At 44.8% G+C, this 13,158-nt stretch overlaps 2 protein-coding genes across 4 annotated transcripts in view; both read left to right on the forward strand.

Annotated features, from left to right (window-relative positions):
• Positions 1 to 10,721, forward strand: part of RAP1A (RAP1A, member of RAS oncogene family) — a 34,944-nt gene extending 24,223 nt beyond the window's left edge. For all 3 annotated transcript variants that reach the window (XM_034069673.1, XM_034069674.1, XM_005143185.3), the window contains 5 exons: positions 402 to 458; positions 1,831 to 1,971; positions 5,340 to 5,483; positions 8,598 to 8,713; positions 9,989 to 10,721. In XM_034069673.1, the coding sequence (XP_033925564.1) occupies positions 402 to 458; positions 1,831 to 1,971; positions 5,340 to 5,483; positions 8,598 to 8,684 (429 nt within the window). In that variant the 3' untranslated portion in view covers positions 8,685 to 8,713; positions 9,989 to 10,721. The remainder of the gene's footprint in view (positions 1 to 401; positions 459 to 1,830; positions 1,972 to 5,339; positions 5,484 to 8,597; positions 8,714 to 9,988) is intronic.
• A 1,728-nt stretch (positions 10,722 to 12,449) lies between these two features.
• PLEKHA6 (pleckstrin homology domain containing A6) overlaps positions 12,450 to 13,158 on the forward strand; it is a 45,686-nt gene continuing 44,977 nt past the window's right edge. Inside the window, exon 1 of the mRNA XM_034069979.1 lies at positions 12,450 to 13,001. The gene's annotated coding sequence lies outside the window, so the exon portion shown is untranslated. The remainder of the gene's footprint in view (positions 13,002 to 13,158) is intronic.

A 13,158-nucleotide genomic window follows, 5' to 3' on the forward strand; every position in this document is an offset into this window, starting at 1 on the left:
GCTCAGTGAGTGGAAGATTTGCTAAGCCAAACAGTGAGGACCACTCAACTTTTTGCTTTGTCTTTTCTTCCCTACTCCCTTCATCCCAGCAGTAAAGAAAAACAGAAGTTTAAGGTCCTTTGAGTTTTAGGGTGGATTGAGTTGAGATGTTTATGACCTCACTTAAGTTGAGATGTTTACAATGAGCGGCTCATCTAAGCCTTTATAATCACCAGAGTCCTGGAGCGTGAGCTGACCCAAATGCCTGGCTTGGGGTATAACTAATCCTCTAATAGCAGCTCCTCTCTTAGCACTTAGGGGAAGTGCAGGGGGCTGGCTTTGTGCTACAAGTATAAATAAAGCTGAGATTCCTCTTGCCTGTCCTGTTTCAGTTTTAACTGTCTCTTCCCTTTTTTCCCCAGCAAGTGGAAGTAGACTGTCAACAGTGTATGCTTGAAATCCTCGATACAGCAGGGACAGTAAGTACAATTCCTTTTTCTAATTGCTATGGAGTGTTCAATGCCAGGTTGGACAGGGGCTTGGAGCAAGCTGCTCTAGTGGAAGGGGTCCCTGCCCATGGCAGGGGTTGGAACTGGATGAGCATTAAGATCCCTTCCAACCCAAACCAGGCTGGGATTCTGTGCAGTAATTTAAATTGGATGATTTTGCTAAATAGCCCAAACCCCAGTATAGTGAGAGCTGCCTGCAGCCCCTCCAACAGTACAGTGAACCCATTCCCCAGCCAGTGCCTGCCATACAGGTTGGTGGTTCCCCTGCCCCTCACCTCTTCACTGCCATCCACCATCATCTCGCTGTCAACGTACTGATACAGAATCATTTTACATGTTCATTCTGCAGAATACAGAGACACATTGAAGCCACTTCCAGGCAATGCATAGGGATTGCCTCCCCAGCCTACATGGAGAGGATTTCAGAATACTCCTTCCCATGGTGGCATCTCCCTGTTCTTGTTTTATGCTCCTTGAGGAGGCCAGTGTCCTCCCAGCCTGCAGCCAGGGCTGTGCTGCAGCTCCTTTTGCCATACCAGTGTTACCACCATGCTAAACAAACAGCCCTGTAATGGTTGAGTGCCCATCACAGGAGAGGACATGCTTCCTAAAGGTTTTTATTTAGAAAGCTTTGAAAATTCCCAACAGCAATGCAAAGGCGTGGAAGCAGAAATCAATGTTAGGTGGTTCTGGTAAAGCTTCCTTTGACAAGCTTGAACAAAGGCAGCTCTCATCTGGTACAGATGCTCTTGCTTTTCATTGCATTGAACCTTTAAGCCATTTTCATGCTAGGGATGAGCAGTATATGGTTGTGTATGTTCAGAGGTGAGCAGGCAGTGCCTTCCCACCCTGTTGTGCTCACAATTAAACAGTGAGGCTATGACACCGAGGCCTATTCCAGTATCGTGGTAGAGCAGAAATTGAATTTCTACTCCATGTCTGTTGCCTGGGGAAACTGGTCTGATGGCAGACTTGTGCTTAACACCATAGCAGAAAATAAATGGAAGAGCACTACAAAGTATCTCAGCCCAATCCTAACACCTTGTGTATGCTTGGGGCATACAGCAGTCTGTAGAGATGTAGTTTTATTGCTGCTTTTGCTCTTTTTCCCATTTTTTCAGGGAGCCTTTATCTCTGTTGGGAAGAAGAAAACCAAAGGGAAAGGGATGTGTTAATGCTTTCATTAAATTTGCATGCAGTGGTGGATTTCTGTAGGGGGTAAAATGGAAATGCATCCTGTACGGTACTATATTCTTGTCTCCATTACCATGAAAGTATTCCTTTGTAAATGTTCATTACCTGCATTCAGTAGCTAATTGCTCTTAAAACTATTTGATTACAGGAGCAATTCACAGCAATGAGGGATCTCTATATGAAGAACGGCCAAGGGTTTGCACTAGTATATTCTATAACAGCACAGTCCACATTTAACGACTTACAGGACCTGCGGGAGCAGATTTTACGGGTTAAGGACACTGAAGATGTAAGTAGAATGGTTTTTCTTCTACAAATGGTTTGTAAGAAAACATGCAGGGATTGGTGAGCAGGATTTCCTGCCCAGAGTATTCTTCACGTACAGCAAAGTTTCATACTGAAGTAAGTTTTCTTAGTGGTGTTGGTTATTCTGTGTTGTTATTTGAGGTCCAACACCTGCTAAAGGGTATAATGAACCCAGATTTTCTCATTTCCAGACTTTCTGGAAGTCTAAGAGTCTTTGGGAATGGTGGGAGTTGATGGAGAGCAACTTAACAGCTGTTAACCAAACTCTGCTTTTATGGGATTTTGGATTATTGTATGAAAATACACGTATCCCTTTTCTGAAGGAAAGGAAGGAGGATGCTGAAGGGTTAGTGGCTGTGGTCTGTTGCTCCCAAGACAGGCATGTATGAGCAGGGAGGGTTCAGCTTTGCACTATGGACCTGTATGTCCCTGTGAATGGTTCTGGCACTCTGCAGACCACCCTCACAGTCCAAAGCTTTTAAACTCTCAACAGTTTTCTTTGTTCCTCCTGCCTCTTGCCAAGATCTGTAACCCAGAGGATGAATGAATTAAATCATTAAGAGCCTCTGAAAGAGTCTTAGCTACTGATGCAAGGTTGTAATTTTCATGGAATCCCAGCCTGATTTGGATTGGAAGGAACCTTAAAGCTCATGCAGCTCCAGCCCCATGCCATGGGCAGGGACACCTCCCACTAGAGCAGGGTGCTCCAAGCCCCATTTGACTTAGCCTTGAGCACTGCCAGGGATGGGGCAGCCACAGCTTCTCTGGGCAACTTTTAAGTAAGGAAAAGTGACATTAAGATAGTTTGCATTCAGTCCTGTTTGGCAGAAGAAAACCATTGACTGTATTTCCAGTTTGGGCCCCAGCAACTGGAACTCTTTGTGTGTGATGTAGTGATGTAGTGAGGCTGGAGGGAGCCCTGTGGCTGGTGGAGACGTGTGGGAACTCTCTATATGTAGGTTTCCTCCAAAAGAAGTTAAAATTATTTCTGCCTACCAGTTGGTAACGTATTCAAAGGTTTGTCCTGAGGATTATGGAAAAGTTTGCTTGTTTTTTTACACTGAGAGCTTTAAGGTAGCTGCTGCCTTTGACATCGGTTGCTTTGGGTTGTTTTGGTGCTCGCCAGCGGGGTTGTGGAAGCTGCAGCATCCTCTCACTCACAGCCCTTGCCTCTGTGCATCCCTCCTGCGCTGTAAAATGGGCAAAGAGGGCAGGGACATGAATTTAGGCCAAATCCTCACTAAGCCATGTGTATTGTATTTAAATAGGCATTCAGGAAAATGCAGTTTGAGCAATGAGCTGAGCACACCAGGGTGGGATGAACCCAGCCCTCAGCTCCGCTCCTCTGGGGCTGAAACACCCTCCCCACGCTGCTGCTTTCCCTTGGATCTTCTTTGTCCCGTATCCTGATTACCTTGTTTTGAATGGCTTTGGTTCCCTCCTTCGTTTAACAAGCTGAACCTCTATTTATGCAAAACTGATTTCCATTTAGGTAGGGATTATGCTTGTATAAATCCCTGGTAACACGAGTCCTTTATTAGCCTCCGGTTGGAGCCCAGCGCTTGGCTCGGATGCACTCGCCAGAGGGGAATTTGCACCGTAAGCTGGTCAAGTTCATGGGGCAACAGGGACTTGCTTTCGTTTTTACTGCAGTGATTTGATTTAATTATTAAAAGGCATTTGTGGTTTGTGTTAGGGGGATGTTACTTGTTGAATCCAAGCCTTGAGAACCTTTTGAACGCTTCAGCTGTGTTCTGCTGAGTTAGGCAAACACACTCTTTCCTGTAGTTTCAAAACGTGTCTCTTAAAACCTTAGTACTTAAGCCATTAAGTTATGTACATCTAACAGAGTTTAAATTCCAGTCTTCTGCATGATATGGTAGAGGATCAAAAGCTAGTTGTTCATCAAACTCTGGTTTTGGCTCTCTAATAAATAATGACTACCTTTTGAAATAACCTTATGCAGTATTTCAGGTCTTTCAAACCTGTCCTGTTTAACCATCTAAATATCACTTTTTTTCCTCTATTATTTCACATGTTAACATGTGAAAATAATGTTAACATGTTTATGTTTTGGTATCAGAGAATTTCTCTTAACTATCTAGGCAACTGTAAAGAATGGGATTAAGTTATAAATACCCCGTTGTTTTCTAATGTGAAGCTGCTTTTGCCTGTGCCTCATCTGTATTGTGACTTCAGGTTTCTGATGTAATAAATAAACCTTATTTTCCCCAAAATAAAAGTGTGATAATTTTCTAATCATTGTGGCTGTGAGTTTTAAATACAAAAATGGATCTGGAGTGGAGGTGAATCTGGAAGAGACTACAGATATGAACACTGAAGTAGATTAAAAACATACAGCATGTTGTAAATTGCCAGAGGAAGTGGATGATGATTTATTTTCCAGCTGGAAAGTACTCATTTTCTGTTCAAAGAATTAAATGCTTCAGGAAATGGAGCGGGGTGCACACCCATTATCAGCAGTTCTTTTCTACATCTACATAGCATAAGGGAAACAGGATGCTGTTGTGTGCACACAGAGCCCCGCAGTGCGTCCTGCTCATCATCTGTGGTCTCATGCTTCAGAATCCACCTTTGCTCTGCCTGTAACACCCCTGAGGTCTGTGAGATGCAGGTCGTCAAAGCAAGCTCCAGAATCCACATATAGCTGACAGTTGTCAGGCATAGGAAGTGAGAAGGGCAGGTGTTCTTGTGCACAGGGCTGTGGGGTTTCTTGGCTGCACAAGAATATTCCTTTTCATTCCCTGTCCAGGGCAGAGGTCTTCAAAGGAGTTTCCATTTATTGTTGTGTGGTTTGACAACGGGTTGACAAGACAAGTCAAAGGGCTGAAACATCCAGTGTATGTCTTCAAACACGTGCTGTATGTGCTGTTGACTGAAATGGGCTAAGTTGGCAGGCAGTTCAGTGTCCTGTGACGTGAATGTCATAGAACCATAGAATCAAATAGTTTGGAAAAGACTTTTAAGATCATGAAGTCCAACCTTCCTACATGTCAGTATTATATTGGTTTTTACTAGAATGATGTTGGATGTAGAGACCTGAAGATAAAACTTTACTGGTTGAAGACTGTGCTGAAATATGACTGTTGGGTTTTATAGTGTCCCCATGTGTTCAATTCTTAGTGAACCAGCGTGTCAATAGTATGGACTTAGTTCAACCTTTTCCCAACAGACATCTAAATTCCACTCTAGTCTGTCAGCTCTCCTGGACCTCTCATTTGTATTGGCATTCATTCTGTCTATATTACCCTCCCCACATGCCTTTGTAAGCCACAATGTTGTACATTAAGTTGCTGATGTATCTCTTGTTCTTGCTTGTCTCCTCTCCAGGTTCCAATGATTCTGGTTGGCAATAAATGTGACCTGGAGGAAGAGCGTGTAGTTGGCAAAGAACAGGGTCAAAACTTAGCAAGACAGTGGTGTAACTGTGCCTTTCTAGAATCATCTGCAAAGTCTAAAATCAACGTTAATGAGGTAACTATTGGCTGTTCCTTTGTCTTTCCTACTTCAGCGTGAACACTGCATTAAATCAGCATGGGATCCTTCATGTATTTCTTAATTGGGAAGATTCAGGATGGTTCTGAAGTCTCAGCTTAAGAAAAGCTTGTGATGCAGTGTATTTAGCTACTGCTTTCTGTTTGTTCTAAGGAGATCTGCTCCTTTTTCTCTGTAAAGGGTGGGTGACTTCTCCAGGTAAGTGCTTTCTATGGCCTGTGTCAGGAGACATGAATAGCAGAGGGTCCTGAGCAAGCCCAGTTAACTGGATGACTCTTATCTTAGATAAGCTCTATCTGGAAAGTATTCTTGTTCAAGATAGCTGCTGCTGCTATTCAGAACATGGGTTATGCCCCATTATACTTGTCATGTTGCATGGTGTTGGCTGTTGGTTTTGAAGTATTTGCTTTTCACATTCCTGCTACGTCTGGCTGCTCAGGCAGGCATCCCATCAGAGACCTCCTGTGGCATGCCACTGACTTACTGAGAGTGCATGCAAGCATCTATCTGTCTAAGCATTTCCCTGTGTCTAAGTGAGAAACACCTTTGCAGTCGGTGTTCCTTCTGCTGCTGCCTGGGGTAGCTCAGCTCTGCTAAGGGTGCTCTGCTTGACATCAGGCACTAGGTTTTTATGCTCTGCTCTGAATTATCTGACTGTGACAGAGGCCAGGTTTCCAGCCACAAAAGCTAAGGTGACCCCACTGAGCATAGCAGGTTTGGTGCCAGCAGATAACTGGGACCGTTGAGGAGGCTGTGTGATAAGCAGGAGCAGTAGGATCTTGGACTGGACCCAGCGTTAACTTGGCAGCCGGTGGGACTTGCGCAGCTCTGTATCTGCCCGGTTGAACGGGAAGGGAGCTCCAGGCTGCATGAATTGCAGCTTCTGTGGTTGGGATTAGCCTTGCTCTAGTGTGCACTAATCTAACCTGGTAAATATAGCTCGCTGAGCTAGACTCCTGCCAGGAGGGATTTCGGTGTCTGAGCTGTAGTAAAACTGAGTGCTAATGAAGAAACCAGCGGCTCAGTTCCCAAACACATCACCGTGGAGCAGAACAAACTGATTTATTTGTATATCCACAGTCTGTGGCAGAGGCTGGCCTCCCATTAGCCAAAAGTGCCTTAAAGCTCCTGAGAGCTGGGTGGGAGAAGGGGCTCTCCAGGAGGCAGAATACGGAGCTGTCCTGAGGCAGTGCATGCCTGTAGCTTACAGCCATCCTTAACGTGTGAATCCTGTGTCTGTCTGTTTCCCTGCCGTGTCTCTGCCTCCAGTGAGGCTTGGATCAGAAAGAAGGGAATGATTATCTGGAAGATTGGGTTATGGTTTTATTGTGATCTTAATTTTTTGGTTTTATACTAATTTATATTGTTATGAAAAGCATGAAAGCTGTGGGAGTCAAAGAGATGAAACACCATGAATCAAGCAACTGACTCTGCTGGTTATTCATTTGTTCTGCTGGTTCCTGGACTGGGGAAGTGTTTTCCATTATTTCCCTACTTTTGGACTTCTCTCTCTGTTAAAATCGAGGTGAAAGGGAGATTTCTGTGTGCATTTGCTGGAAGTGAAGCAAGCCTTTCATCCAGATAATAAGCTTTTACTGCTGAGTTGATCTCAGTAGCAATGCTTCAGATGTCTGTTTGGTGACATATGTGATGCTCTTGCACCACACTGACTTCTCTTAGGGACAGTGGCATTCCTGAAACCTTGTTACAGGCTTCTGCACTCATAGTGCTAGCATTTAAATGATCTAGCTTATGTTTTCAGAGGGATTTCCCCCCTACTTTTAGCCCTTGGAAAGTGAGGAGGTTCTACCTCAAACCATTCAAGGGTCTCATCTGCTGAAGCATAGATGGTTGGTGCCTCCAGACAGTGACTCTTCCTGCACATTGTAATCACATTCAGCTCATCCTGGCTCTTGTTTATCAAGGCTTAAATACTGAAAGCTGGTTTATACCAGCAGAGATGCTGCCACTTATTAATCAGTTTCTTCTCCAGAAACCATCTCTTTGTACCTCCTCTTTACTGTGTCCGTTGGAGGGTACAACCTGCTGGTTTCGCTGATAGCAGAAAGCAGCTGCATTTCACATAAGAGCTTGATAAAGCCACCATCATGTTCATTCCCTTTGAAACTCTTTAACTCTGTGCCAGTTCAAGTGTGTCAGAAAACTGTCGGTTTCCAGTTGTTGCCATTTCTTCTAAGCTGCTTCTTTGTCTTCTGGATTTCCTTGGAATCAACAAGTATTTGTGAGCTGTCAGCCACTCCAGGAAGGAAAAAGTAAACAAGGACAAGGGTGGAACCTTCTGAAGGTTTCAATGTTTCTCCTCAATACCATGACCTGGCTCCAAGCGTTCTTGCAAAGCTCATTTTGCTATAAATGGGTTGAGTATTGCTGGGAAAACAACTCACAGCAGAAGTGTTCACAAGAAACTCGCCCCTGCAGCTGAAAGAGGTCCTTGTAAGCATCCCCTTCTGGAAACACCGGAGTTCAGAGCACGTGTTTAGCTTCTCCTTGGTGATTTTATTAATAACCCCAAAAGAGCAGGCAAAGAAGTGAGGTGGTTACAGCTCCAATGTGTTTGGCAAAGAGGAAAATGAACAGGGCATCCTATGCAGCGGGTGAATGGAGACCATTTTTGAAGGTGGAAGCCAAGGAAGAGGGATGCCTTTCCCCACAAAGAGAACACGCTGCTGGCCTAGCAGCATTCTGCAGAGATGATGATCCTTGAGGATGTTATTCCTGTCTTTTAAAAGACATTTTGTCCTTCCCCAGTTTTTTCCCACTTTTCCAAATCAAGGGATTTGTTGCCATTTCATTGCCATCCTCTTCTGAAGCGTTTGGTCATGCACAGCCTGAAGGAGAAAGGTGTGTGCTGCAGGATGTGAGTTTACAGCTCCCTTGTATTCTGCACACTGATGTGAGCTCTGTGCTCTCCTGTTCCATAAAAAACATGGAAAACCATGTTTTAGGAAATGCCAGCAGTTTAATGGAATTTCTCTGTCTGCAGCCACCAGGAAGGAGTATCAGCTTCCAGGTTTGGACACTTGCATCATGTTTTATCACTTTGATTTTTCAGTTTGTCTTTTTCATTTCCAGATCTTTTATGACCTGGTCAGACAGATAAATAGGAAAACACCAGTGGAAAAGAAGAAGCCTAAAAAGAAATCATGTCTGCTGCTCTAGACTCCCATCGTGCAGCAGCTCTGAGCCAGGTAAGAGCTGTCTTGAGTTCTACCTACAGCAGTCAAACGAGGAGCTGATCCCAACAGAGAGAGGACTCACTCCTCTTCCTTCCCAGTGTCAATTGCCAGTTGAAAGGGTGGGATATGGATTTCAATGCACAGAAATAAACAGTTGCCTGCCCAAAAACATCCAGCCCAAAACGAAACCAAAAAACCATCCCAAGGTTGGACATGGCTATAAATAATCTTCCTGTGTATCTTGGCAGGGTACTCGGTGTGCTTGCAGCTGCTGTTCTATTGCACTCCTTAAAGAAAACAGCTTTTCTGTAGCTTCAGGTGTGGGGAGAAATAACACCTAGGCCTATCCCATGAGCTGTTAGTTTGTTAGAGCCCAAGTTCATGCTGGACATGGCCATTTCTATAGCCTAGCTGTGATTGAGTAGGATACGTGGAGCTATGCAGTTAACTTGGCTTCTGATAACTTGTGCTTTATGGCTTGAGAAGTCTCTCACCCTGAACCTTGAATGCCAGAAAATAGGGTTGTAGGGAAACAATGGCTTTAGGAACAGAAATTGAAGAGCAAGTCTTAAGAGGCTTTTCTTGTTCTGTAGGTAATAGATCTGAATTTAGTGTTCGAGGCCAGGTTGGATGGGGCTTGGAGCAACCTGCTCTAGTGGAAGGTGTCCCTGCTCATGGCAGGGATTGGAACTGGATGAGCTTTAAGGTCCCTTCCAACCCAAACCAGGCTGGGAATCTTTGATCTGCTCTAGATGGTCAGAATACTCCAGGGTCTCCCTCATCCTTTGTGAATCTCTGCCCAGTTCATTGCCTGCTTGTTACTGGTGGAGCAGGGCCCAGGGAAGTCTCCAACTCATCAGTTGTTAAGAGCATCTCCTACATCTAAAAGATGAAAATCCTCTCCCACCAATTGTGCATCCTTTGCTGAATTCAAACTGCCCTTGAAGGCTGTGTCTGATGGATGGGAAGGGCTCTTTCATTATCACAGCAGAAAGCCAGGGTGGGGGCTGTCTGTCACAGCTCTGCTGCAGCCATGATAAAGCAAGAACTTGGGTTTGAGAGTTAATAGTTTCCAAAGTCTTTTCTTGCTGTACTTGTGAACTCAGAAGGTGGCAGGAGCAAACCCCAGTGCTGGGGGAAGATAAGCTCTTCCTGCCGAAATGCTGTGAGGTTTTACCAGCTCGAATAGAGGCTTCAGGCCATTATTTGAGCTAATTCATCTCACCCATAGGTTGAGAAACATCCTTCCTCCATCTGTGTTTCATATTAGCTCTTTGCTTTCTCTAGATTGCAGGAATGAAGAACTGTTGCCTACATGGAAAGTGCCAGCATTCCCGACTTCAAAACCTAATGGAAATGAATCACATATCTGAAGAAGCTTCTCCTGTTTTTTATATACTATGAGAAGAATTGAGATCTTAACCTGGTTTGCACACAGTCCCTTGGGAAAAGGAATTGCTCTGTGTATATCTCTTGGAAATTTAAGACAATAGTACTCCTCCTTTGCAATAGCAGTTAACAGAAGTGAACATAAATATCATTGACTCTAGTGTCTGATTATACAAAAGGAGCATGGATGCATTTCAAATGGTAGATATTGCTTCTATAATTAAACCTTCATATTGACCATTTTCTCGTCATTTCTCCCCATCAAGCACTAAAAATGTCCCACCATTATATTTTATACCTGTAACTATAAATCTCTATTCCCTGAAATTTCCCTTTGCACTCACTGCAACAAATAACTTTTTGAGTCATTGACTTCATTTTATATTTAAAAGTTTCCGGATATCATTATTTTCATTCTGCCATTATATTCTAATGAAAGATGTTTGTGCATAATGCTTTGGAAAAATGGGTCTTTTATAGGAAAAAAGAAACCCCTGGGATAACTGATTTCTATGGCTTTAAAAGCAAAAATATATAATATACTAAACCAACTCTAATATTGCTTCTTGTGTTTTACTGTCACAGATTAAATTACAGCTTTTATGAATGATTAAATTTTAGTACATTTTCATTTGGTTTCTGTGTTTTTGTTACGGTTTCCAGGCTTTGGGGTTTATCCGTGTGCTGTGAGTTCCTCTTCTCTTCTGGTAGATCCTTTGTCATGACAGGTACCCCCAGTGTGTCGTTACGCTGATGCGATGTCTTCACCCACCCTCCTTGTTGGATGTATTTCATCCCATCACTCACTCCAGAAGGCTGCTTTTAATGACTTTTATGTCTTCTTTTGAATGGTTAAATGTTGTATTCAGCTGCGAATGTTCCCTCTGTGCTTTTATGTGGGCAAACTTGGTTTTAATCCTGTACCAAGGTCTGGCTTTGGTCTTTGGGCTCACAGGATGCTGTGCTTTAGGGATGGAATCCCTGTGTTGACAGTGCCACCTGCCGGGCAGAAGCCCACAGTGAACCCTCATGGTGATGCTCTCCTGCTCAGCATCTCCCCACGAAGCTGTGGAGTTGAAAGTTAGTTCTGTCTAAACACAGCTTCATAAAGCAAGTATTTGGTGTGGGGGTTTTAGGCCAAATGAAGGCGCTTTTAGTTCCGTTTTGGGTTTGTTTCTCTTCACTACCTGTTGGTTTCATAAAGTTTAAAAGAACAGGATCTGAAGACACCCATGGGTGCTCAGCCTCCATCCTCCTGTCTATATGCAAGTAACAGAACTGCCTCTGGGACCTGTGGGGCCCAAACTCTATCCTCGGTGTGATGCTGCTGGAATTCCTGCAGTGTTGGAGGACTTGCTCCTGCTTCGCTTCTGTGTAAGTGAGAAATGTATCTTCACAGTGGGGAAAACTCAGGCCAGACTTTGGTTGTTGGGAATCTGAATGTAAGAGGTGGTGAATGGTTGTTCCTGGGTGAATGCTTGTTCCTGGGTGTGTTGTGTAGCTTTTTACTGGAAACCAGGGAGGAGAAATGTCTATAAATGGGTTTTCCTAAAGCTGTTTGCAGCTGATGCAGCTGAATTATAGAGATCCCAGTCTCAAAGTGCAGCCCAAGCAAGGTGGGATGGAAACATTTGCATGACAGTAATGAAAACATCTTCCTACTTACAGGCTACTAGGACAAATGTAGTCACTTAGCTGGTTGTCTTCAACCTTCCTATGCACCTCCTTTTTCAGGAGGAGCAGAACTGTGGTATTTACAGGTTGGTTATCTTTACCAAATGTAAGACTACTGTAGTAATAAAGTGATTTTAATGTACATGCTGATCGCTAGAGGTCTCTTTTCCAGTACCAGCTTTCATTCCCAGCACCATAGGCTTAGGAGAAGGGGCTTGATGTTTGCCCTTTGGAAGCTGGTTTCTGGGATGCCTGAGAGCACTCCTGTAGACAGATGAAGTTTTAGGTGGTAAAGCAATGGTTGATTACTATGTTGGTGGCACTGGTTTAGAGCTCCCCATGTGTAGGTGATGTGTAAGTCACTTCTTGGTGCCCTAATTGGAGCAGAGTGTTGAGGTGTGGGGTTACTTTGCTCCTTGGTTTGTGGAACTTGAAGTATGATGAGCACTGCGCAGGTTTGAAGGGATTTTGGGGGATTTGGGAAGCATTTTCAGGCTTTGCATTGAAACAGATCTGAGGTGTCACTGTTGAGTCACTGGTTTCACTATTCCTGCTCCACGTGGGACAGTCATGGAGCAGGAATGTCTGGAATGAGGTCAAGGGCAGCTGGTTGGTCACACCTCTTCTGGAGTCATGCTTTGTAGGGCGAGCTTTCAAGTTACAGAGTTCCAGCCTGGTTTTGGTTGGAAGGGCCCTTCAAGCTGGCTTTGCCACAGGTACAAAGGGAAACCTGCTGCCACAGTGAATACCTGATACCTGCAGAGCAAAGAGAGGCCCTGCTTGGAAAACAGGGCTTTGGTGCTGATGGGTCTGTGGTTTGTGTAATGGATGCAGCCTTTCCTACCCAGCTCTTGTGTGACACCCATTGGGAGCTGCTCCCTGCCTGTGGGAGCCGCTGCCCCGTTTCCTTCCCCATCACACCAGGAACAGAAAATAGCTGCAGACTGCAGCCCTTTTGCATGCAAAGAGCAGCCCTGGGCTGCGAGCGGCTGGGACACGGGCCCAGCTCTCTCGCAGGGACTTTGTGTTGAGAAGAGACAAAGACCCAGCACCAGCGCCATTGGGATTCGGCCCCTTTCCTCCTCCTCATGCAGCCTCCTTGTGCTAGGCTCGCTGTTTGAGCTAGTTCGGATGTGAAATGGAGCCAGGCTTTCGGCACAGGGGAAGCAGGGTGTCAAGATTTCCCGTCTAGAGCCGGAGGGAAGTTCTGCTGGCACCTCTCCATGCTGGAGCTATGGTAACGCGGGTTGGGAGTGCTGGGGATGGATGTGGGAGCGCTGGGCTGCTGTGCCTGGTGGGAAACGTGTTATTCTGGTGATAAAAGGCTGTTAAATGTCTGCCTGCAATCCGGGTGTCTGCGCTCCGACGCTGTGCTATGGAGCAGCAACCCCAGC

The sequence above is a fragment of the Melopsittacus undulatus genome, chromosome 16 (assembly GCF_012275295.1).
Source record: "Melopsittacus undulatus isolate bMelUnd1 chromosome 16, bMelUnd1.mat.Z, whole genome shotgun sequence".
Lineage (NCBI taxonomy): Eukaryota > Metazoa > Chordata > Aves > Psittaciformes > Psittaculidae > Melopsittacus > Melopsittacus undulatus.